Source organism: Hydra vulgaris, chromosome 11 (genome assembly GCF_038396675.1).
Source record: "Hydra vulgaris chromosome 11, alternate assembly HydraT2T_AEP".
NCBI classification, from domain to species: Eukaryota; Metazoa; Cnidaria; class Hydrozoa; order Anthoathecata; family Hydridae; genus Hydra; species Hydra vulgaris.
Genome location: NC_088930.1, coordinates 1,505,594 through 1,532,481, shown reverse-complemented (window position 1 = coordinate 1,532,481; position 26,888 = coordinate 1,505,594). Strand labels below are relative to the sequence as shown.

At 31.0% G+C, this 26,888-nt stretch overlaps 1 protein-coding gene across 1 annotated transcript; it reads left to right on the top strand.

Annotated features, from left to right (window-relative positions):
- LOC100210862 (GATA zinc finger domain-containing protein 14) lies at positions 1-20,959 on the top strand. Its single transcript, XM_065809772.1, has 3 exons — positions 1-148; positions 17,846-18,868; positions 18,992-20,959. The coding sequence occupies exons 1-3, from the start codon at positions 88-90 to the stop codon at positions 20,950-20,952; spliced, it is 3,045 nt and encodes a 1,014-aa protein (XP_065665844.1). The 5' UTR covers positions 1-87; the 3' UTR covers positions 20,953-20,959.
- Positions 20,960-26,888: the final 5,929 nt, after the last annotated feature.

Here is a 26,888-nt window from a genome sequence, read left to right as displayed (position 1 = left end):
ACTGAGGGACTATGCTACCTTCGTTACTTCGGTATGATAACTAATTTCACTTTTAAATAACGAAATGATTGCAATAATATAAATGTAATGGAACTAAAAATATTTTTGAGTTTTCTTACTGGTGTATTTAGTACAGTCCGCGTTGCAGGTAAGTTTACTTGTATTGTTAAGTAAGAGTTTGAAGAATATTATAAGTTTTGATTTTTTTAAACCAATAACATTATAACCGATGCACGTTTGACATCAATAACAATCTAAGGTGCACTTTTTAACATCCTATCCGTCAACGAGATTAAAAGCTATAAACCAATGGTAAACTCTCGTTTTAAAAACTATACCCCGAAATGTTTATCGGTTATTTTTAAAACAATAACCCAATGTTTTAAAGCAATTAACAATTAACCAATCAAAATGTAGTAAAGATTTTTACTGCTTTTAATTTTTGCAATAATAATGATATTTTTATACCGATGAATGGCAACACTCTTACTGAGTCCTCTGCTTAAAGTTTCTTGAGATTATCATTCAAAACCGACCTCTCAGGGAAACCATATATACTGTCAATTGCAAATTTATGCTAAGTTTTTAGTTTATATAATATAGCTTAATTTTATTTTTGGGTATTTTGTTCTCAGGCTTAAGACCTGTGACTAAAAGTAATTTAACTTTTTTTTATCCGATTTCCTTTTTTTTTCATACAATATTTAACCAATAATTCTTGCAATAGCCTTTTTTTTTCCTTTGTACTGTATAGACGGTTTTGTGTTTGTACCAACGGTCTTTAAAAGATTTGTACGGTTTGTACCAACGGTCTTTAAAAGGTTTGTACCAACAGTCTTTAAAAGACCGTTGGTACAAACACAAAAACTCATTCCACAACGAGAGAAAAACAAAATTAAAAAAAAGATATACAAATCACGGCGTTTATTTTTATTCAAAAATCACTCGATTGCCAGTTTGCGCGTTTTTTTCAACTACAGTCATAAGTAAGTGGAAACCATGTATATATAACAATAAAATTTTAATATAACAATCAATATAAGTTTTTAAGAGTGGTTCCTATCGGTACAGACATTTTGCGCTAAGCTTGAATTTGATTTTATAGGAAAACAAAGCGTATGGATCATCGGTCTATGTACCTCATCTGACCATTTTTAAATTATATTTTGAGGATATAATAACATAGTATCAATTGATATTTGCAGAAAAAATTTTACAAAAATTGAACACTCCAATTAAAATTATACTGAATGAAAATTAAATTTAAAATTGTATATGTAAAATAATGCCAATCTTAGCCAAGTAAAATGGAAACTAATACTTAGTGTGTTTAAATGTCCTTAAAACACGATAAAGCATAATAAATATAAACTTACTTTCTAAAATGATCTGATTGCATTTCTCGATTAAACATGAACAGCACTAATGTGTAGCCAGTTACACGTTGAAAGTATTACACGTAGTAATAAATATAATAATTAAACTAATAAATATTATTTTTACAAAACATATTTTATTAAAATCTTTTAAAAAATTTTTTAAAATGTTAAGTGATAAATAAATTTACATTCAAACAAGTCTTTATTAAAAAATAGTTTTTTTTTAAAAACAAATTAAATTTTTTTTTTTTTTAAATGGCTGCCAATTTTCTGAAAACTAGTCAAAAAGTCACATTGAAACATTTGAGATAACCTCATACTTATCTTTTACTGCATTTGTAGACTTATTTATCATGAATAATACAGAGAATGTGTAAAAATACATATATTCTTCCATGAAAAAAAATATAACTTATATTTTAACATATTAACACATTAAAACATTCAACTTTGGACCAATTAAGTCATGAATCTTAGTTACTTAACTGCATATTTTAGTGTAGACCGAACCAAACGTAAAAATATTCCAGTCTAAACAACATTTAGTCTTAATAGTCGCGCGAACGATTCGCGTTGAAAGATTTTTAGCCAAAAATTAACGCCGCGAATTGTATTATAACGTGGAAAATAATTGATAAAGCGCAACCGCTAAAACCCGGAGGAAAATTATACAACTTTTGCTTAACAGAAAAGTACCATATAATAACACCAAACTAATGTTATTAAACACACAGTAATAATATAATATCGCCGTAGAAAACAAATTTTTGTAAATAACTTAAACGTCATCAAAGTTTTTTTTTGTCGTTAAGATTTTTTTGTAACATCTAATGAATGCCTTATGCGTGAAACTACGAGTAATGTTTCCTTAAAACCTGTTGTTATTAACTAATTTTAAATTATATATATATATATATATGTATATATATATATATATATATATATATATATATATATATATATATATATATATATATATATATATATATATATGTATATATGTATATATATATATATATATATATATATATATGTATATATATATATATATATATATATATATATATATATATATATATATATATATATATATATATATATATATATATATATATATATATTAGGGCTGCGGAAATTAACGATTAATTAATCGATTAATCGCTAATTTATTTAATCGATTAAAATTTCTTTAATCTGTAATATTTCGATTAATTTTTGCCGGTTTACCGTTACTTATTTTTTTTTTTTTTTTTTTGCCGTACATATATATATTTACAAGTTTCGTAATTTATAATAGTAATATTTACAAGTTTCCTTAGTCAAAATATATAAACGAGATTATAATTATAATTAAAATAGTACAGACAGGACTTCAAGAAGATTGTACTGATCTTATCACGAAGCCCTTACAAGTGAATAATATATATTATGTTCAATATAGGTAATATATTATATATTAAGTACAACTAGTTGTATTAAAACTACTCGAATATTAAAGTTAACTTTAATATTCTTCAATTAGAATAAACTCAAGATTACCTGTTTCTCTTGTATTATATTTATTAACGTTATTTTTAAAGAAATTAATTGTGTAGTGGTATGGTACTTGGCCTAATTTAAATTTTAGCATGAACAATATATTTTGATATCTGTTAATTTGATAAATGTTAAGCATAAAAATTTATAAAAAAAATATATCGTTTTCATATAAATCATTCGCAAAGAAGTTATTTTCAGTTTTAAAAGTTTTAAAAACGTCTAAACGCAACTTTTCAAAATCAATTGTTTCAAAGTCATTAGCCATGACGAAAAAGAGTATTAAATTTAGATTTTTTCAATAGAATTCGATAAATATAAAATTAATTTTGAAAGCGCGTATCTTGAAAATCTCGACTAAAAATTTTGTCATATTTTAAAATACTTACTGACCTGGGAACATTATCTTACATTTCTATATCCGTTTCTAAAGTAAACAAAGTTTGTTTTGCAAATATGGCTGCGGCAACTAATGAAAGCAACGTTTCTGTCAAACATTTAACTGGAAAGTTAAGCAAGCATTTTGTTTTCAAGTTGAATGCTGATGGTAAAGTAGACGAAGGTGATAAAATATACTGCGTTCACTGCAATAAACAGTTTGCTTTCCGTGGCTCAAACACATCGCTGACTTATCACCTTCAGCGCAAGCATCCTCTGAAATATCAACAGGTTGTCGACAGTGAACGTAAGATGACCCCTCAGATAAAATCAATCACCAATTTACTTACGTGTCAGTCAAACAAACCTGTCAGTGAAAAGGTCTCAGCCGACCTGAAGGTGGCAATAGCTCATTGGATTGCCAGTTCTGGACGTCCAACAGCAATTGTAGAAGATGCTGGACTAGAGGCGGTGCTTCGTATTGCCCTTCAAAACCAGACTTATACTTTGCCCAGTCGCCGTACAATCGACACTGTCATTGGAGAGATGTACAATGAGAAGTTGAATGAGCACAAGAAAGCTCTAGAGTGCATTCATAGTATTGCTCTAACTACTGACTTTTGGACCTCCACCAACAATGAATCGTACTGTGGGATAACTGGTCATTGGATTGATTCTGAGTGGAAACTGACGTCTGTCGCTTTAGCTTGCATAAATGTTGAAGAAAGGCACACTGCTGATAATGTTGCCAGTTTCTATGAAGAGTTTGCCGCAACGTGGAACATTGCTGAAAAAATTAGCTGTATCGTAACGGACAGTGCACGAAATATGGTTGCTGCTATAGGACGGACGGATTACAGCCATATACCGTGTATTGTACACTGTCTTCAACTGAGCATACTAGCAGGTTTGAAAGCAGCTGATTCATCTCCTATTCTGGCTAAATGTCGACACCTAGTTGGACATTTTAAGCGCAGTTCAAGGAATACATCAGAGCTAAAGGCCAGCCAAGCCATTACCTCTAACAGGTCTGACGATGTGAAGTTTCACAAATTGCAGCAGGATGTAGCTACGCGGTGGAACAGTACCTACCTAATGTTAGCCAGATTGCTGGAAGTGAAAGATGCCATTAAGCAGTATCATATTGACCATCCCGAGAATTACACTGGAGATAAACTAAGGGAGTTGGACTGGGAGAAAATGTCAAAATTTGTCTCGGTATTGGGTCCACTTGCAGATGCTACTGAGTATATTGGTAGTGAACAGTATGCTACATGTTCGGCTGTACTTCCGTTAGAAGCATTTTTGCGCAGACTTCTGCGGGTTAATGATGGCTGAACTTACACGATATCAAGAAGAAGGTGTAATTCCAGAAACTGAGAATCCCCTCATTGGTGGCAACTACACAGGCATCGTTACCCTAACCTGAGCAGTTTTGTGCAGACAATTCTGTGTGTACCTGCCACTTCTGTTTCTTGTGAAAGACTGTTTAGTTCGTCAGAGTACATTGTCAACAAACTGCGATCTTGTCTACTTCCAGAAAACGTTAACGTCCTCGTTTGTTTACGTGACTGGCTAAAGTGATGCCTACTTGTACTTGTCAATTAAACTGAATACAGTATAGCAGGCATTAAGTGTCTTGTTTGTTAAGGTTTGTGAATACTGTAGTTAGTTAACGTTTACCGATAACAACTTCACCTCACCAGTGGTGAAAAGCAGGTTATTCTGTCGACTTCAGAATTAATCGAAATTAATCGAAATTAATCGATCAAAATTTTAGACGATTAATCGAACAAAAAAAAATTAATCAGTACCAGCCCTAATATATATATATTATGGTTGTTAGTCCTTGGCTGTGATCTTGGTTTTGGTCTTAGTCTTGGCCTTGCCTTAAGGCAAAAAATTAGAGCCTTGGTCTTAAAACTGTTGAACTGGCCTTGGCCATGAACATTTTGGCCTTGGTCTTCCACCTTTTCGTATTAATTTTAGAACTTTCTGAGTTTGCATTTTAAAAATTGTACTACAGTTGAATTTGTTTACGATAGTTATTTTTCGTTTACTTGAAAGATTAATTTTGTGTTTTATGTCACAGTTTAAATTGCCAATTTTGATTAACCATTTTAAACAACAATCAATGACATGATTGGTTAACGAAAATTTAATACATCCATATATCCTCATTTTGTATTAACGTTTTGTATTAGTTAAAACATCAATAACCAGTAGTTTAGTTACCCTTCTTTAATAGTCACTAAAAAATAAATCATGTTTTCAATGCCGGATTAACCCGGGTTCCTGGGAGCCTAAACGCCCGGCCCCCAAAAATTAGGGTATCAGTGGGGCCCCCGATTTGTAACGTTTATATCATTTTTTTTATTATATATGACTTGACATTCTAAATTAATTTTATTAATTTCTAAGGAAATTAATTTTGATAATTTCTAATCAAATTAATTCCATTATTTCTCATGAAATTAAAAATAAAAACTCTTAACTTTTAAAGAAAAGTTCGAACTTGAACACGTTCGAACTGTATTGGAAAAAAGTTCGAACAATTTTTTATCTTTTTTTACTTACTCGAAAAAATGAAATAAACGGATACAAGTTAAGTGCTGAACTGCTTAATTATTTATCAAGAAATGCGAATTGACATTTTGATTTGAATTTTTTATTTTATTTGAGAACAAATAATATCACTTAAATTAATAGTTGTTTGTTTTTTAATTTTTTTATATTTATTGGTAAATATGTATTAAATATTTTATATGTTTTTTTAAATATCAGTTTTTTACTTCTTTTTTTTTTACCACTAAAGAATTATAAATTAAGATTACAATTATTTTTGAAATAATTGTACAATAATGTACAGAAAATATCTAAGCGGAAATTTAAAACGCAAACTGAAAAAAAATAAATGTGACAGACAGCAAACAACATTAAAAAAATCCCAAAATTGACTAATTTTTTCCATCTCCTAATAAAGCATTAGAGGAGAATCAATATTTTTCAACTGAATCAAACCCAACTGCAGAAAGTTCACAATTGCAGAACGTAACAGATAATTCTTCAATGAACAATGTATCGGTGTTATCCGATTCAACAGCGCAGCAAGAAAATGTGCCATTTGGCAATGTAAGAATACCTTGGAATTTAGAGGAAGGAATAAGTAATTAAGTTTATTGTTATTATTGTTATTACCATTATTATCATTTTTTTTATTAATGTTGTTATTATTATTATTGTTATTATAATATTATTAAACGTATTATTATCTTTAATCGTTAACTTAAGCTGCACCGTTGTTTTTTGTTTTAGTCCAGTTTGTTAATATGTCAATCTGACCCAGCATTGTGGACGGATTTTAAAGAAGCACAGCGCTACTGGATTTCTATAAAAGAAATTCCTGATCAAAACGTTGAAGACAAAAGTTTTAAAAAATCTAAAAAAGTAACAAACACCAAAATATAGTGCTGCACTCATCTATTTTTCTTTTAAGTTGAAAAATAGTGAAATTCGAAAGAAAGCTTATTTATTCACCATCCACAGGAAAAAGTATTTTGTTTCTTCTGCTTGCTTTTTCAAGATTCAGACTACAATTTCAGATCTGGATTTAACGGCTGGGCACATGGACTGCGTTCTATACATAGACACGAACAAAGCAAGCAGCATTCTGATGCAGTCCAGTGCTATTTTGGAAAAGTTACATTAAAAGGAAAAATTGATGTTCATTTAAAGCAGCAGTTAGAGGATGAAAAGCGTTACTGGAGAGAAGTTCTAAGAAGGGTTGTTGAATGCTTAAAGTTTTTGTGCAGTCGAGGTCTAGCTCTTGGAGGTGATTCAGAAGAAATAGATGACTTCAGTAATGGAAATTTTCTCAGGGCCTCGGAGTTCTTAGCAAAATTTGATCCATTCCTTGCTAAACACTTAGAAAGTCGAGGAAACCAGGGCAGAGAAAATGTTTCATACATTTCATCAACAAGTTATGAAGAAATTGTCTTCTTAATGGCAAAAAAAGTTCTAGATTCCATTAGCAGCGAAATTGCCAGTGCTAAATACTTTTCACTGATTGTTGACTCATCAACTGACACTTCACACTGTGACCGAATTGCAATAATCATTCGATATGTGAGCGAGGAAGCTGTTGTGGAAGAAAGATTTATTGGGTTTGAATCTTCATATAGACATAGCGGAAAGGCTATAGCAGATGCTGCCAAGAAAACATTAGATAAGCTTGGCTTAAACATTAAAGATGCTCGTGGTCAGTCATACAACAATGCATCTAACATGTCAGGAAAATACAAAGGCCTGCAAGCACTACTGAAAAATAAGAACCCAAACATTGAATTTATTCCTTGTGCAGGACATTCTCTAAAATTAGTTGGCGTAAATGCTGTTGACAGCTGTGAGGCTGCATCCGATTTCTTTGGGTTTCTCCAATCGCTGTATAACTTATGTGTTTCTTCAACTCACAAATGGCAGATAGTTTGTTCAGGTCTTGTAGGTGGTGCGGGAAAGGACAGGAAAGTTACCATTAAAAGCCTGATTGGGACAAGGTGGTCAGCAAGAGCAATTTCTACTAAAGTTTTACATTTAAATTACAATCATATCCTTGAGACATTAGAATCAATTATTCTGGATAAAGATGAAAACGTCAGACACAAAACGAAGCCACTGCACTTTAAAAAAAATGAAAACTTTGGATGTTGCTTTTATGACGGAGCTATGGTACAGAATAATGTTACGATTTGATGCTACTAGTATGAAACTTCAGAATAAAACTGCAGATCTGGATCTTGGTGTTCGATTGCTTAAATCTCTTTTGGAATATGTGACGTCAGTTCGTGAAATTTTCTCGAAGTTCAAGAAAGCGCTAAAAGATTCTCAAGCATTATTTCTAATCAGTTCAAGCATGAAAATAAAAGAAAGAAGACGCACAAATTAGGGTTTGGTGAAAATAGCAAGAATGAAGCGGTTCTTAGTAGCAATGAAAAATTTAAAATCAAGTATTTTTTCCCAATCATAGACAAGTTAAAAATGTGCTTAAAAGAAAGGCTTTTTGCTTACGAGTCTGCAGAGAGAAAGTTTGGTTTTCGAACTAGTTTTCAGATCATGGCCGTTCCTGTCATTGTTGCAGCTGCCAAATCTTTGTGTACGATTTATCCTTCAGACTTAGATACGCAATTCCCTGATGAAATTATCCAGTTTTCTAAGTTCATGGCAAATGAGAAGAATATATCAGCACTTGAATGTTTACAAGCAATTCGTAGGAATAAGTTAGAATCAGTTTTTCCCAATGTTGACATCGCATATCGGATTTTTCTTACTCTTTCCATTACTAATTGTAGTGCAGAGAGCATTTTCAAAAATGGCAATAGTCAAGAATGATCTCCGTTCCTCAATGTTAAATGATCGTTTAAATGCTCTTTGTTTAATGACAATTGAAAGAACACTGTTAAAAAATATAAATTGTCAAGATGTTGTAATTGATTTTGTAAATGTGAAAGCAAGAAAAGTTTCTATTTAAATAAAAAAGTAACCTTATGTTTTTTTCATTCATTTTTAGGAATGGGGCCCCAAATATTTTTTTGGCTCCCGGCCCCCAAATCCCTTAATCCGGCCTTGCATGTTTTACAAACAAAATAGTTTTGACAAACTAGCTTGAACGAATAAATCACTAGATTTTAATCAAAAGAGTTAACTTAAAAAAAAACTGTATACAATGAAATATACTACAGCCGTGCGCATTGGTAGCGCACTTGCCCTAGAAACAAAAAATCCTTGGTTCAAACCCCACCTCTGAACAAGTTTTGCGACATCGGTTAGGTATGAGACGTGAACTTCCTATTAAATGCTCATCTGCCACAGTTTGTAGATTTTTGACCTAACCCCAACGAAAGCACCCGGAAAAATCCTTTTGAGGGATGATAGTACATACCAATAGTACATACCAATAGGAGTATGTACAAATGTAAACGATAGTACATACCAATAGGAGTTCATAGCAATAAATCTTAAAATCAGGGATTACCGTCCGTGGGACTTTTTTGCGTTTAAAGTTCTAAATTAGAGTGGAAGTTAGTTTTCTTTATTTTCCGAATTCAATAATTAGTTTTACAAAAAACTTTATAAAACAAAAAATGTTCTACATAAAATTCTAAACAACTCTTATCTTATTCATATTTTCCAAAATTTGATTAGTTTTCCTTGAAAAAACATTTTTCTATAAGTTCGAATATTCTTCTTCAACTGGCTCGTTCTCACTTGATTCTTTGACATTTTTGTTCTTTCTTGTTACCTTTCCTTTAGTTCTAGAGGAAACTGAAAAAAAAGCTTTGGACTATTCTTTGAAATCATTTTTGATCAGGGTTTTCCCCCAAATTTACGTTTTTTTTTAAGATGCAACTTAGCAATCTGTAGCTATAACTTACCATTGACTTGCTGAGACTATATTTTTTTGCTATTGTATTCAATGATACAAGAGAGGAGATGCTTGGAATAATCAGGATTCTCTGGATTTCTTTTGTATCTGTCCCAGAAGGGGTTGAAATTTGAGTGAAGAGCCTCAGTTGCTTGTTCGTTGAAAAGTCCTAGTCCCATATTTTTTCTCTTGATGAACTGAGGAACATGATGAAAGACAGCATGTACTTTGGGAGTAATAGAGACTGGAAGATTAATGTAGCTTTGTTCAAAGCTTTCAATTTTTGCTTCAAAATCAGGATCCAAAGTGGTTCCAAAACAAGATGTAACAACATCTTTGAACAGAGACAAAGTTTGAATAAATCCATCGGCCTGCTTGAAGTGCTTTTGCTCTGTAATTTGCTTCAGGCAATCTAATCCTCTCAGCAGCTTAAGGCAATCATTTCCATTAAAATGGCCCCATGGAATGGTTGAATAGAAAGGTGCAGTGTGGTTGGCCATTGCTTTGCATCTGGACAAAGATCGCAGAAGTTTTTGAAGAGATGGTTGACCACACCAAGAAGTAGATGAAGCTCCATAGGTGGAATGGCTTCCAGCACAAGCATGTCATCATGAAAATCAAGGAAGGGCAGATGAACAACATTTTTGAAATCTCTCGACTTGCGAATGTCACCGCCTGATTTCATGAACTCTGCAAATTGCTTCCGAATTTGACCGAAGGTTCTTGGATGGCCACATCTGATGAGGTTTGTGTTCTCTGCCTCACACCAGCAGCAAGGGTGTTTGCTACTATGTGATTGAATTCCACAGAGAATGTTAGCAAGCTTCAAATCACAGGAAATAACCAAAGAGTCTAGCAAAGACTTCTCATGGATTTTGATGAGACCAAAAATCTGCTTGACATTCTGGTAAGTTTCAGGTGTGTCTTTAGAGAGAGCAACAAGCATTTGCTGCTTGACACTTGTTACTTTGGCTGAAAGTGGAGAAGTTAGTTTTATGTTTTTTTGAACAGGACTTTGTGGCTCCAACTCATTCTTTTCTAGTTCAATGTGAGTGAAACTGACCTTCAAAAATGATCTACCTCCATCTATTCCCAGCTTCAAGATGACTGAATCTCCCAAGTTTCTTGAAACTTGTACGTTGACACTGAGTCAATGAGACTATGGCAGTGCACAACCTCCCTGTTCTGGTTGTCTTCTGACAGGTTCATGCTGCTAATTGTAAAGTGGTCTGCTACTTTTTTTCCTGCCTGAGCAAATTTCAGTTGAAAGTTGGGTTCTACCAACCGTAAGGGACTGATTTGATTCAAAGTGAAGCCAAGCTTTCGCATACCATTATTGGAGAGTCCAGTGTTTTGCTGAATGTGAACCATATCCTGAGTAGAAAGCGGGGTTTTGAACAGCTGTTGTGCTACTGATGCCCCTCTTCGCAGTAGAATGGCTTTGCCTCCAGCTTGTTGAGTTAGACGAATTGTTCCATTAGGAGATGAATCTTTTGAAGCAATAACTGCTGAAGCTACTAGCTCTGCGCCCTTTCCATCAGCTTCAACAATTTTTTTCAAACTTTCATGGCGAGTCCCCGGTGTGCAGTTGTGAGGGAGTCCACGACCAATTAATGAAAGACATTTGGTGCATCTCTTTTCAACGCTCTGGTTTTCAGGCTTGATTGATTTTTCAGAGGAGTCCTCAAGTTTGTTCAGAGAATGTTGCTCCTTTACCTATTTGGCAGATCAAACAATCACAAATAAGTGATGAGCGAGTTGAAGGTTTTTTTGAGATGTTCTGGAAGTTGAAAAATGTTGGAACTTTTTTCATGGAGCCATCCAATTTTCCAAGTTGAATCTGCAGTTAACACAAATTCCTATTGGAACCCTGTCATCATTGAAGTCTAAATCAGGTTCAATGAATTGAAGAATCTTTTCCTTTGCTGCAACTGTCAGTTCTCTATCACTTTTTTTCATGCACACAACACATACAGATTTTCTGCATTCATCATGTGTTTTTGATGCATTAGGCATTTTGGTCGTAATGAGTCAAAAGTTAAAGCTTAGTCAAGCTTTTCAAGTGCCATTTCCCAAAACAAAGCGTTGTTTTTCCGTGCGACTAGATGAAATCGTCAAAAAATCGTTTTTCAGTGTGACACGATGGTTGTAAAAGATATTTTTTCAGCGTGAATAATGTCACGCAGGTAGACAAAATGCCGATTTTTTGTCTCGAATTTTGAAGGTTAAAAACGCGTTTTTGTGAAAATATGAATAAGATAAGAGTTGTTTAGAATTTTATGTAGAACATTTTTTGTTTTATAAAGTTTTTTGTAAAACTAATTCCCATTAGTTTTACAAAAAACTTTATAAAACAAAAAATGTTCTACATAAAATTCTAAACTTAATAAAGTCCCACGGACGGTAATCCCTGATTTTAAGATTTATTGCTATGAACTCCTATTGGTATGTACTATCATCCCTCAAAAGGATTTTTCCGGGTCTTTTCGTTGGGGTTAGGTCAAAAATCTACAAACTGTGCTGCGGTGCTCTGTGATAAGACCGCAAGGACTTCTTGGAGCACCTAAAAAACGAAATAAAATAAAAATATATACAAACATTAGAAATATAGACAAGTATTTTTGTGTCCCTGCAGCGTCAGCTCCTGTCAAGTGTACCTTTTGTCAGAGTGTATTGATAATGCCTCCTCATAGAGCTCGTATGTCTGATTTATTGCTTGAAACTTAGATGTTTCTTAAATGTAACAAAGACACTATATAGGCTATATAGTGATAGTTAATGCAACTTATATCTTTTAATTTTTTAACTTTAGAAGAAAATGCTGAAATTTCTTGTGTTAATTTTAATTGTTTATAAATTGTTAATTAGAAGACTGGTACACAGTACACAGAAGACTTAATGGTCTTATCACAAAACAAGAGTACATTTTATAAGGAAGTTTTAAGGAGCTGGGCTTACTGCTATGCCATTATGCAATAAGTTTCAATAGTGATTTTTAGAAAAAGAATCGCAAGCGATTAGTTTGTGATATTAGGTAAACACAGTGTGCGTAATTTTTTTTATCGTATTTTTAATTAAAAGTTTAAAAGTTTTAGTTTAAAGTTTTTTATAAAAAGTTTTTGTTAATAGACGTTAATATTAGTTGTTAGCACAAAAATACATCAAAATAAAGAGTTACAAATTTTATTTGTTTACTTTTATGTATTTTAGACGATATTTCGTCTGAATTCTTTTTTCCGTGAAGTTTGGGAAGTTAGATGAGAAAACTTCTGTTAAAAAATCATGCAGAAAAATAGTTAATAAACATTTTTAACAACAGGGGTACTAAACTGCTTTTGTAAAGAGTTAAATGAAAATGTATAGATTAAAAGAAATTTTATTTATTTCCTAATCTAAAACATCTTTTATTTTTATTATAAAACAACTGTAAAAACCTAATTAAAAACAAATTTAAATCTTTTCAAAAGGCTAGAAAATAAAAATATAAAATAAATATAAAATAAAATATAGAATAAATATAGAATATAGAAAATAAAAAATAAAAACTCCCTAACATTACGCAATTATTCATTGTTTTTTTATAACATCAAAGTAAAGTCGCAGGAACATATTTGTTCCGGTTGATTGTAAAATGCGTCAGCGCAAAAACCAAAATTTTCTCGTCTGACTTGAAGTTCACGGGAAAAAAAAGTTAGACGAAATATCGTCTATATGTATTTTTGTTTTTGGCTTTCATATTATGTTCAAATTTATTTTCTTACTGACTTCGTCGAATTCTGCACATAACCTTGATATAATTTCACAACAAGTGGTTTTATTGTAACAGCACTTGCTACCTGCAGTTTTGCTAACCACTGATCTTAATGTAAGGCCAAAAATTAATTCTTTAATTTTGAAAATGTTTGCGTAGACATTGGCCTTGAAACACTTGTCCTTGACCTTAAAACTTTTGGCTTTGATCATTAAGGGGCTTGGTGATAAGACCAATTATGTCCTCTTCTTGCCCCTGCTATTTGTATTTATATTATGGTTTACGACTTTAATAAATTTATATGGCAAAAAAAATAAAAAATTAATTAGTCAAAAAAAAAAAAAAGCTCTTGATCTTGGCCATTATGAAAAGTTAAATAATAACATCTAGTAGTTAAGGAAACACGACTCCGAGTTTCACAAATATGGCAATCATCAGATGTTACTTTAACTTACCATCTAACACCATTTAAGGTATTATGAGAGAATTTACAATAATAATTATAATAGGTCAGGGTATAATAATTATTTACCTAAAGTTTCATAAAGTTTGCTTCAAAAATGGTACAAATACAATTTTTCTCAAAAGCGACATTTCTTGACCACTGAGCGGAAATTTAATAAATGACCAAAAAAAATTATACTTAGGACTTTTTTTTCATTCGATTAAGAAGTATTTTTTTCCCGCGTTTAAAAAAAAGAAGTCTATTGGTCAACACATACGTTGTACCTTTGACCAAAATGTTATTATTAAAAAAACATGCAATAAACCTCTTTATTATTTTAGCTTGTTATATAATATATAGCAACCTCTGGCCTACTTTATATCAATAAAAAAACAAATCTAATTATTTTGTAATCAATCCTAATTGTTTAAAAAAAATTAGAAAAAATATTCATTACAACCTTGCAAAGACTTGTGTATCGAAGTTACGATACTCACTCAGTATTACTAATGGTATTAGTAATTTTTTAAAATAAAATCAGCTATTATAACTATTTGGATAATGTCACATTTTCTTTAGTTAGATGCTTAATTTTACAAAACATGTTGTCTAATATATACAGTTATTTTTATTATTTTAGATAAGAAAAAAGTAAAAATATATTTTTATAACTTATATTAGCTGGCGGTCTATATTCATTTACATATGATCATAATGCTTTTTATAGGAAATATTTTAATAATGACAACAAAAAATACAATAATAAAAGAGTATAATACTTTAATTATTACAAATAGCCAGATCAACATCAAATATAAGATACTGACGTTTTGATGAACCGTGACCAATACTTGGTGGTGAAAGTTTCATAATAATATCCTCAAGTTCCACATCATAAAGATTGTCATCTCTTATAAATTTGTTACAAAAGTCTCCTGATTTCTTAAGATAGTTAATTTTGTAAACTATACCAACAACTTCTATAACTTCTGCTACATAAAATCTGAGTACTTCTTTCTGACCAATTTGACAATTAAAAAATTTCCAGAAACAATTTCATTTTCATTATCAAGTATATTTACTCCAAAATCAATTTAATCAGAGCTTTCATTATTTAAACAAGTGTCAGATTGACTAAAAATAATCTGTTTTGCCATTTTTTTCCTTTTGCTTGAAGAAGACTCTTTAAGTTGTTGGTTATTAGATTTTAAATCTAGAATAACTTTAATTTTAGGTGTATCAGTTAAAATACATGATTTTCCCTGACGTCTTTTTGAAGTATTTGTTTTTCTTAATTTGGCTTTAGGATGAGGTTGTATTATCTCAGGTGAAACAATAAATGATTTTGATGGTAAACTCACAGTAGGGATTTCCCCTAAAACAATAGATGATGTTGATGGTAAACTGAATAGAGCAATTTTAAGATCAATACTTTCATTAGAAATGCAAGCTTCAGTATTCTCTATTGGCCTATCAGTAACATTTGCAGCTAAAAAGTCAATATCAGTAAAAATATTTTCATTAAATGGATAAAATCTGTTTTTTTTGCTAACTCAATAACAGAAATGTTTACATGACTCTTATGCTTATCCATTAATAAAAGAACAGATTTTTCAATTAATGGTAGCACATTACTAATAAAATGTTCAAGAAATTGCACAAAATGATTTCATTTGACCATCCAGACTTATTAGCTGCTCCTACACTTCCAGGAGGAGAATTGTTTAACATGTGGTCTTTGAATTTAGCACGTGGAAATGCAAGTAATGGTGGGATATTTCCAGTAGCATTAATGACTGCAATCATTGTTTTATTATTACCTCGTTCAGCACTAGTCATGCATTACCTCGGTCAGCACTAGTCATCCCTATTTGTTTTTTACCTTTTAGAGCTAGAATTTTTGGTGGTAAGTGAACTGTGGTAATTCCTGTTTCATCACAATTCCAAATATTTGATGGGTCAAAATGATAACGTTCTAAAACATTTTTGTAATTCTTATATACAACTCTGATGGTTTCTCTATTGAATGCATAAGATCTACCAAGACTTGTTGGTTATGGTTTACGTAGAGATAGCTTGTTATTATATCTTTTGCGAAAATCTCGCAGCCATTGCTCACCTGCACATTTATTTTTCATCCATAAAGTTTCAATATTTTATGATTTGCTAAAGCATACTCATATACAAAGGACCTTATCTGCTTTAATGTAAGTCCATAACGCATATTTGCAGCATCTGCTAAGTAGTTTACCAAAATTAATTCTTCTTCTGTTGAGAATATTTTTTTTGGTGTGGTATTTAAATATAAATATTCGCAACTACCAGATTTTTTAAACTGCTTCAACTGATATATCAAAGTTGATTTTTTAATGTTACAATGTCTTGCAGCTTCACTTAAACACATTTTTTGTTGAAGCACAAAATTCACTGCATTAAGCATACCCGTTTCGAAAATCTTTTTGCAAAAAATTTAATTCCCTACAGTTGTGCAGAAATAAGGTAATGAAATAAACTTGATAATATTAATAGCTTTAGCTGTCCAACTAACTAAATTAACAAAGTTTATTATTCTAAGTGCAGTAGTGGTCCAAAAATAAAAAGTGAATTGCATTAAAATTCAATGGAATTATTTCATTACCCTAATACTAGAAACAATTTTGCATTAAAAACCAATAAAGCAAAGACGCCTAATAAAGTATATAATAAATTTTATAAATTTTTCCTCTTAATGTCCGCAAATTACCGAGGAAACAGTTTTTGTCGGTCAAAGGTACAACTTCCTAGTCTGGTCAAAGGTACACGAGATGGGTTTCTTCAACAATTATCGTCTCAATCCCCATTTACAGTCATATGTAATCATCCAAACTTTTCCATAACAAAAAAATGTTGTTGGGTAATGTTTACAATGTCGTAGATGAATCAAACAACAATTTATCACAGTTTTAAAATCAGAATAAGATTTACACAAATATTTACTTTTTAAGAGCCAAAACTTATAATTAATTATGGATCGATACCATCTATCCCAAGTATGATATTTTACGGTAAGGAGAGTCGTTCTGGACTATTATTTCAAATGGCAGTTCACGTTTTTTTAAAATAATAATAGTAAGCCGACAGAGTAGAGTGACCAAAGGTGCAACGTGGTCCAAGATACAACAGGTTTCCCTACTAGCCTAACCACGTTAAATTTTAAATTAAAACTATTTATTCTATGTTATTATCATTATACCGTTGTTATTATTATTGCTTTTATTATTGTTGTTGTTGTTATGACTATTATTGTCATTTTTATTGTGTTTTTGTTATTATTATAATTGTTTTTATTTTTGTTATAATAAGTTTTAAGTTATAAATAAGTATATTTATAACTTAAAATTTTTTTTTGGTTAATTAAGTGTTTCTCAAAATGATTGTTGGAGTCTTTTTTGGAAAGATGAAACATAAAATATTCAGTTAAAAGTTAGTAGAAAAATAAGTAATAATTTGAGTTTGTAAATGAACGAGAAAGTTTGAACTTTTAATGTAACTAAAGTCCAAGTAAGGATTTTCTTAATGAACAATAAAGACATTAGATTTAATGCAATCTCGGTACCTGTCGTTTATTCTCGGTACCTCTCTTATAATTTCGGTACCTCTCGTATATTTCTCTAAGATTAAGACTTTAGTTTTACAAAATTTGTTAAAAATTTTTTTCTCATGAAATTTTAGCCTTTTTTCTTTAGTAACTTCATCCAAAATAAGATTTAATTTAACGGCAAAAAATCCTTTTCTAAGTAGAATTAATCATGTTAAAATAATCAAGGTCATAAGTAGAAACCACTGAACTAATCAAAATAATCTAATAAAAGTTTGCAAAAATAAAATTCAATAAAATTGATTTCTAAATAATTTTGTTTAACAAACTTTACCAAACAAACTTTTGTTAATAAATTTAGACAAAAAAGATGTTGAAAACCGTATATATTCAAGAAATTATCTTCCCGTAAAACCAGACAATTTTATGCAACACCATCGTCGTCATCATCATAATGTTCAGCAAGCACAGCGAAGAGACAGCCTGGGGTTTCTTAAAACCTTTACTGAAGAAAATTTTCACTTTAACAAATTATTTAAAGAAAAACTTGAACAACATCGCAATTTAAAAGAAAAAAATTTTATTGGTAGTACCAGGGCTAAAGTTGAGAAACGGAAACCTATCTTAATGGAAAGATATAATGAAGCAGAAGACGATGATAATGTTTACGACGAAGATGAGATGGCTGAAATCAGCCAAAATGAAAATATAGTTTACTCGCCTACTCGGCTTCAAAATTCAAAGAAATACAAATATGGTGGTCGAAATTACGGTTATGGAATAAATGTATATGGCAAAAGAAAGCAAAAAGAAACTGAAAATAAAATACAAAAAAATGCATATAAAACTTCAAATGATGTTGATGAAGCTTCAACATCTGGAGAAGAACTTATAAAAACTGATTCACATAAAACAATACCTCAAAACAAAAAAAATACTAAAAAAGAAATACAAAAAGTAGTATCGAACAAAAAGTTTTCGCTGCAAACACAGGATTCTCAACACCTGGGTGTTCAACAAACGGGCATTCAACAACTTGGTATTCAACAAACGGGTGTTCAAAACCTAGATGTTCAACAACAGGGTGTTCGGAAACATTCCATGAGTACTCACTCAAGTTCTCCAATGAAAAATCTGGCACATATTCCAATTCTTCCAATTTTACCTTTGCCATTGCTTTACAGCAGTGGCGATCAAGAAACATCTGCATCATCAGGTACAGATGATATAAAATCAACCAATGAGGTAATTGATAACGAAGTTGATCGTGCAAAAGTTGTTAAAGAAGTTGATCGAGGAAGAGTTGAGTCTGGTAACGACGATCGTAAAAAAAGAAAGAAGGAAAATCATGTCAGTGGAGATTGGGTAGATAAACTACTTGCAGGTATTGATTATTTTATTTGTACTCAAAGTTTATACGCACACAATACTGCAGGCAGGTTTTTACGCACGCATAATAATAAATTTTTATTTTAAGTTTAAAAATGAAAAAAATTCTTTTAAACAGCTGATCAAGAAAGTAATGGATTTGATGAAGATGACGACTTTGACGAAGAATCTGAAGAAATCAAATTGTTAGGGAAAAATGTAACTCATGTTGAACACAATTCTTCACAGCAAAAAACATTTAATACAGTTCAAGAGGTTTTAAACCCACAGAATCAACAATCTACACTTCAATCTACACTTCAATCTACACTTCAATCTTCACTTCAACTGACTGGAAACAGTAAATATCAACAGGTTTTGCAGTTCAACGGTGAAAATCGTTTTAGTAACAGAAATGATAACATTGGTAAAACATTTCCTGGAATTTCTAGCCAATCAGTAAATAACCAATACAATTTTAACAGCAATAAAAATAAAAACGTTTCTCTAATTGAAAATAACAATAGTGCAAATAATCTACCAAACAACCAGGTAGCAAGTAACATTGCAAGCATTCATGCTGAACCTTACTACACACAAAGTAATGCTCCATCAGAGCAACCTTTTGCCTCACTACCTATACTGTCCAGCAAAACTGCTGGGCCTTCTATTGCTAACAATATTGTTTTTTCTCAATTTCAAAGTGATACTTCACCATCTCAATATTCAAGCAATACTGTATTACCTCAAACTTCAAGCTACATTCCATCTCCCCAAACTTTAAGTAATATAGTGTCCCCTCAAATATCAAGCAGTTCTGCTTTACCAGACTTAACTAAAAACCAACCATTTAGCCAAACAAGCTCTCAACAGTATTTGTTTCCGCAAACCTTTAATGAACCCAATACAATACCTTCTGGTACCTCACTTTCATCAAATACTGCACAATTTAATAACAATGCTCAACAGAAATATGATCAATCATTTGAAAATTTAACTTTAAACCAATTTAATTACCCTGGCACAAGTAACCAATTAAATACTTACACAACAAATGCTGATAAACCTATTGCTGACAACAATATATGGAAGTCTTACACTATACCTCTACTAGGAAATTCTTCCACAATTGAAAACGTTTATATCATACCTCAAGGAAACAATGCTAATAATGTCAACTCTCCACAACTTCTTAGTGATTCAAATATAAATAGCGTTACGTCTTCCAGTATTGTTAACAATTACGGAGTGCAAAATCCAAACATAGTTACTTCTGAAGATCAAAATATATGCGCCTCAAGTTGCCCAATACACTGCGCACCAAGTTGTGATCAAGTTTGCTGTACTAAAGATACTATAGCCTTAGACCAGTCATACATTTCACCTTCAATAAAATATCCGTCACCAAAACCTTTGTTTTTATCTGAATTACATGGCTCTCATTCTCAGCCAATTGGAGCAACGCCGATATTACCAAACAATAATGAAATTATCTCAGGTCCTAATACGTTAATCAACAGACAACCCAATGTGTTTGACTTAACTAAAAATCCACAAAATGATAACCTAATGTTTATGAACGCACAAAATCAACTCTACTCGTCGCAACCTTCGAATCACGTGCCTGATTTTGTTCTACATGATACAAAAGCAGTGCAAGCTATTAGTGGTAACACCAACAACGAATACAACCTTGCTCTTCAAAAAAATAGTGTTAATGAACAACTAACTATGACACCATTTGTTAACAAGTTTCAAGGAGCTAATACAATGAATCAGCCATTTTCTAACAATCCAATTTCAAATCAATCTCCAACCAGCCAAGAAGGAATTGTTCGCCCTCTTGATGATAAAAAAACTACATTTTCACTGCAACCGATGAAGCCATACTTTTTAAAAGTTCCATCTTTATCAATAGTTCATTTAAGAAAAGATATTGGGAGTGAAAAATCGAATAATGTAAAATACCCAAACCCAACATGCTTTAAAGGTTGCAGGACAAATTGCCTTCCTCATTGTTCAAACTACTGTTGTGGTGTAGCCACGAAAAGAAGTAGTATTTCTTTAGAAAAAAATAAAGCAGAAAAAAGAATTTCTTAAAAAAAAATTTTATAAGACAATTTCAGTCTGAGTAAAAAAATTCGAAAAAAGACTTTTTAATCATGACGTTCGAAAAAAGATTTCTTATACCTCAATCATGACGTTAATTATTGATTGAAGATTGATCAAGATCCCTAAAAACACGTTGATTGTTACTGAAAAAAGGATAGCTCGATCTTGACCAAAACAATGAAATTTTATATTATAAAACGAAAACTCATAATAACGTTGCACAACAATTGTATAAACCTCCAGGCTAAAAGCTCCAGGCTAAAATGTTAAACTGGACGAGTAATACTAGAAAGAGAATATTACATTATATTTATGTATAATATACTACATTATATTTATTAATATACTAAACTTCATATTTAAATAAAAAAATATTTTTCAATGTCTTATCAAAAATAATTTCTTTTTTCAAAATAAAAATTTATGAATAATAATATTTTTACGCAAAAATTGTTTTATATTTACTTTTTAGTGTTTTAAATTTTGAAAACTTATTTTTAACACATTTTTTTTATTAATGTGTGCGTTTAAACAAACTTCGAATTTTTGAAGTTCTGGTTAATTTGCAAGTTATCACGTTTGCAAGTAATCATATTGCAAAAAGTTGTCTGATGCGTTATAAAGAATAATTACCAATTGCACAGAAATAAAGAACGTAATAAGTTACGTTCTTTTGCCGTGGATCACACACTAAGATAAAACGTAAAAAGTTACGTTTTTTTACTGTGGATTGCACGCAAAGATAAAACGTAAAAAATTACGTTATCAAATGCAATAAGAAAATTGTTTTACCGTGGATCACTCACAAGAATAGATCGTAAAAAAATGCCTAAACAAATATTTAAAAGTGGAAAATCTACCATCAGTAAACATTTAGAAGTTGGCAACCTACCATGGTGAACAAAGTTAGCCGACATTCTAGTATAGTAATACTAGTATTTTATATTTAAAAAAATTTTCTTTATAGGAGGAGAAATGAGGAGGAGGGATGGGGGGGGGGGTACGAGAAGGGGCGTGGGAAGGCGGTAGAATCATTTTTATCATCAAAATTTAGAACCAACCACTCTAACCATTCTAACAAACTCTATGATTGTATATATGATGATATATATATATGATTGGATAATGTTGAGTAATTTTATTAAAACTAAAAATTTTTAAAATTTTTTAAACCACAAATAGTTTATTATTTTTAAACTTTGTACAATTAAAAAAATCAATAAATAAGTTAACAAAATCAATAAATAAAAAAACAAATTCAAAAATAAAATTTTGAATATGTTTTTTTTTACAGAAAATTTGTTTTAAAACAAAAATCTAAAAATAGAAATAACCAAAAATAAAAACATAAAAAACAAAGTAAAAGACACGTTTGAATTGTAAAGTTTTTAAAAAAAATACATCTTTAAATAGTTACTTTTTTAAAAATTCATTTTGAACAGTTTTACCATCCTTTTCAACGTTTTAACGTCCTTTTCAACGTTTTAACGTCCTTTTCAACGTTTTAACGTCCTTTTCAAAAACAAGTTGCATTTCATTTTTTAACAACTATAAGAACAAATTAATATGTCAATAAAATAAAAAATTAATTCAACGCAACATTAAAAAATTAATTTTACGTTACATTAAGCAGGTTTTTATAAAATTTAGATCAAATTCCCATTACAAATACTAAATTTTTGAAATTTTGTTCGCTATAGCCAAAATGGTGTGTTATTCGCTCTTTATACCAAAATAGAAAATTAAAATTGATAATTTACAGGGTAATTGTGCTGAGAATTACAGCTTTTTGGTCCAGGATGAGGTCCAAATATTTTATGTGAATAACATTAAGCACACAATGCAACTACTTGTATTACACTTTAAAAATATTTAATGCTTATGTTATTTTGTACCTCAGATGACATGAAATATGATGTTTATATCAAGCATGAAATAAAAAATTTTACTAAAATTTTTAATAAAACTGAAATCATCTTTATAAAAGAAATTGAGCACTTAGAATTTTTTTGAAATTCCCCAGTAGGCACAGGACGTAAAAAAGACGTCTTTTAAACGTCTTTTGAACGTTTTAGACGTCTTTTAAACGTTCAAAAGACGTCTTATTTAGGTCCTGTGCCCACTGGGTCCAATACATGCAGCAAAAAGTTTTTTTAGAAAACAAACTGAAACTTTATTTACAACCAGCCATAGTAAACCTTTGTGTGAAGGTTTTTGAAGCAAAAGAACAGATTATATTCAGAGACCATTAAATTATTTGGTTAAAAAAACTGTAAAGTTACTTATTAACTTTTTCAAGATTAATTTTGAACTTCATCAAATTCAAAAATCTTTTCATTGGTTCACACCTCGCGTTCAAACTACACGCGTCCACAAATTTTTAATAAGAAAAAGTAATGAAGAAACCGATGACTTGAAATTATGTATAAAAATAATTAATTTTTAACCAAATTTATGAATGTGAATAAAAGAATGTGTGAAAAAAAAAAGCGAACAATAGGCTTTATATATAAATTGCATTTATATTACTAAATTAATTTAATTAATCACTTTATTAACTAACATTTTATATTTAAAGTGTTCAACAACAATGTTTTAATTAATTGATACTGAACAACGCCATTACTCCAAATCATAATACTCTCAGGTATCCATAATATTTTTTTTTCCATATGGTCACACATACTTTAATGAAAATATTTATTAGCTTTAAATTAACGGTTAAAGATATCAAACATATTTTTTTATTTATCACTAGTTACACTAATATTATTAACAGCAAGTTAAAAACGCAAAAGCAGTTTATATTATTGAGTAATTTTTAATTTGTCAAAAATTCCAATAAAGTTCTTTGAGTTCCCGTCTCTGTCTTTATACCATTGATAAGGACAGAGGCGGATTATTAAAAAAAAAAAAGATTAAAAAAGAACATTGATTTTTTATTAAAAGGCGCAATTTCAAACAGTTGTTAGTTTGACGTATTTTATTACCTTACGTTCTAAAGTAAATTATTTTAATTTTTATTGTTATCATATCATTATCTTTTCACTCATAGTTTATAACATCAAAATTAATGCCAATGTCAGAAGAATCATTTTTATTATTATCATTATCACAGGCGCCGTCTACGTCTTCAGTATTTATTTTTTCTCGGTCTTTCACATACTCCGAGATGAAGACCACGATTAGGACGTAATTGACAGACAAAATCTAAATTTCTAATATACTTCTTACTGACGCTCCATGAGATGCAATAAAACTTTTTTTCATCGATATTCCAATGACAATTAAATGTTGTTTCATTATTTCAACCGAGTGGACTGCTTAAACAACAAATTCGAATAAATTCTGTTTTAAACGTAATATTTCCAGTTTTATCATGAATTCTAACCATGAGTGAGATCTCGTCTCGTTCTCGTTTCTCGTGAGAAATAGGACTTCTCGTGAGAAACGAGAAATAGAAAATTCTCACGAGAAGTAGAACGAGACTTAAATATTATATTATTTTCCAAATTAAAAATTATTATAATTTACAAAATGCTTAATAATTTGTTTTTTTAATTAATTCATATTTTGACTCCGTGATTTTAATAAATCGAATTAAAAATTTAATTTGTTTTTGACAAAAACAAATTAAATTTTTAATTAGATTTTTAATTAGATTTTTTAATTAGATTTTAAAAAAAAATCTTATTAAAAAATTTTAATTAGATTTTAAATATTTTTAATTAGATTTTAAATACCAAAACCTTTTGTATAAAATGGTGCACTTTCGACTGAATTTCATTAGTTTACCAGTGGAATTCAACTTGACACATATTGTTCGTATTGAAAAGAAATATTCTTGCCTCATTTCAACGATCAAAAATGTCACCAAGAAAAAACAAAATCTGGAGATATTTTCAAAAAACAAGTGACGGTGCTGAATGCAAGGCGTCCAAAAAGTCTTTGAAAACAAAAGATGGAAACACAAGCGGACTTCATCGTTACCTCGAAAAAAACAAAGCCAAGATTACGTTGAGTATTCTGAAAAAACTGACGACTCTCTTCTTCCTCCTCCTTAGAAGAAACAACGAACCATGGTCGAAATGCTTGAAACAAAGTCCAAATATGACAAAGACAATTCCATTCAAAAACAGTTTGACTCTGCAATGCTGGATTACTTTTGAATTGATCTGGCATCCTTTTCAGCAGTCGAAGGAAGAAGTTTCAAGAAATTGTTTGACATTGCAAACCCTAAACTGAGCCTTCATCACAGAACAACATATTCAAGAAAGCTTTCAATTCGGTCAAGAGAAGTTCAAGCTGGAATGAAGAGCATAATAACGGAGATTACGCCAAATCTAAAAAGTGCTGCATTTACTTCTGACCTTTGGATTTCTAGAGTTCAGGACAGCGACATCTCTTGGACTTTTCATGGTATTGACGAAAATTGGAGACTACATCACTGAACGCCCCACGTCTAACAGTTCCCAGGCAGACACGCAGGTATCTTAATTGAAGGAAAGCTGGATTCTTTTTTAGAAGAACTAAATTTGCCTGCTGATTTGCCAATGTACTGCTTGAACAACCAGGCAAGAAACATTAAACTTGCAGTCAAATTGTCAAAGCGCCTTGACCAATACTTGTGCAACAATCATACTTTGCAATGTGCAGTTCGAGACTCATTTGGAATGACTGCTGGAATGGATAATGCGTTGCAAACATGCAAAGATTTGACTTCTTTAACTCATCAGTCAACGTTTGCAGCTGAGTTGCTTGAATCAGAATCAGACGCTCAAGGAATCAATTTTAGACAGTTACGCCAATCTGTTGACACAAGATGGAATAGTGAACTCGATTGCATGGCTTCTGTCCTACATCTAAAGAGTGCAATTATCAGTTTATGTGAAAATGAAGATATTTTTTCTTCAAAGACCATCAGTGCATCACAGTAGAAATCAATCGAGGGAGCAGTAGAAATTTTGGCACCACTTAAAGAAGCTACAGAAACGTGGTCGGCTGAGTCTATTCCAACAATTAACACTGTGGCCGATTCTCTTTATTTAATCCATGACAAAATTGATCAATTTATTGAGACGGATGGAAAAAATGGCTACGGTGTCTTGTATGCAAAAAACTTGAAAAGCTGCATTGAGAAAAGATTTCCTCTTTGTCACACTGGAAACTTATTGAGTGCTACAGCAAACTACTTAAATCCTGCTTTAAAAGGACTTCACTTGAAGCTCTTCAAAAAATTTCAAACAATAAAAGAATGGCTAGCCTCACAGGTTAAGGAAAATGTTAAGTGCCAACCTGTTGCTAGAGTCCTTTCAGCAGATTTGTCCTCTATTTCAAAACTGAAGCGCAAGTTAAACGTCAGACTTGAAACACAAGAGCCAACATCTGAACTGAATCCTATTTTGAGCGAAATGTGCCGGTATGAATATCTCCCTGATTCCAAAAAAGACTTTCCGATTCTTGATTGATGGAAATTGCATTCAAATACATTGCCAGAACTCTCTTCATTAGCTAGACAAATTTTAGCTATTCCAGCAAGTTCAACTGAACCAGAGAGAGTTTTCTCAGGTGGAAATGTCGTCCGATCATCCAGACACAACTTACACCCAGAAAAAGTAGAACAAATTATCTTAATCAGAGAAAACATTGTCTTGTTGGAAAAGTTTGGCAAAAAAGTTCTGAACTAATATTTGAAAAAGTTTGTTTACATTTGACAAATGTCATTTGTGTCTACTTGTCAAATCCATGTTTACATTTTTTTTTTTTTACTTGGATTTTAATAAATTTGGTTTCAAAAATTGTTAAATTTCTTGTCTCGTTCTCGGTCTCACGAGAAGTACTAACTTCTCGTCTCGGTCTCGTCTCGGTTTGAAAAAACCTAGTCTTGCTCATGGTTAATGAAATCTATAATATCTTAAAGTAAC

Coding starts and splice junctions, on each gene's coding strand:
- LOC100210862 (XM_065809772.1), top strand. CDS start 88: ATGGAACTAAAAATATTTTTGAGTTTTCTTACTGGTGTATTTAGTACA. Junction 149..17,845: donor TAGTACAGTCCGCGTTGCAG/GTAAGTTTACTT, acceptor TAATAAATTTAG/ACAAAAAAGATGTTGAAAAC. Junction 18,869..18,991: donor GGTAGATAAACTACTTGCAG/GTATTGATTATT, acceptor TCTTTTAAACAG/CTGATCAAGAAAGTAATGGA.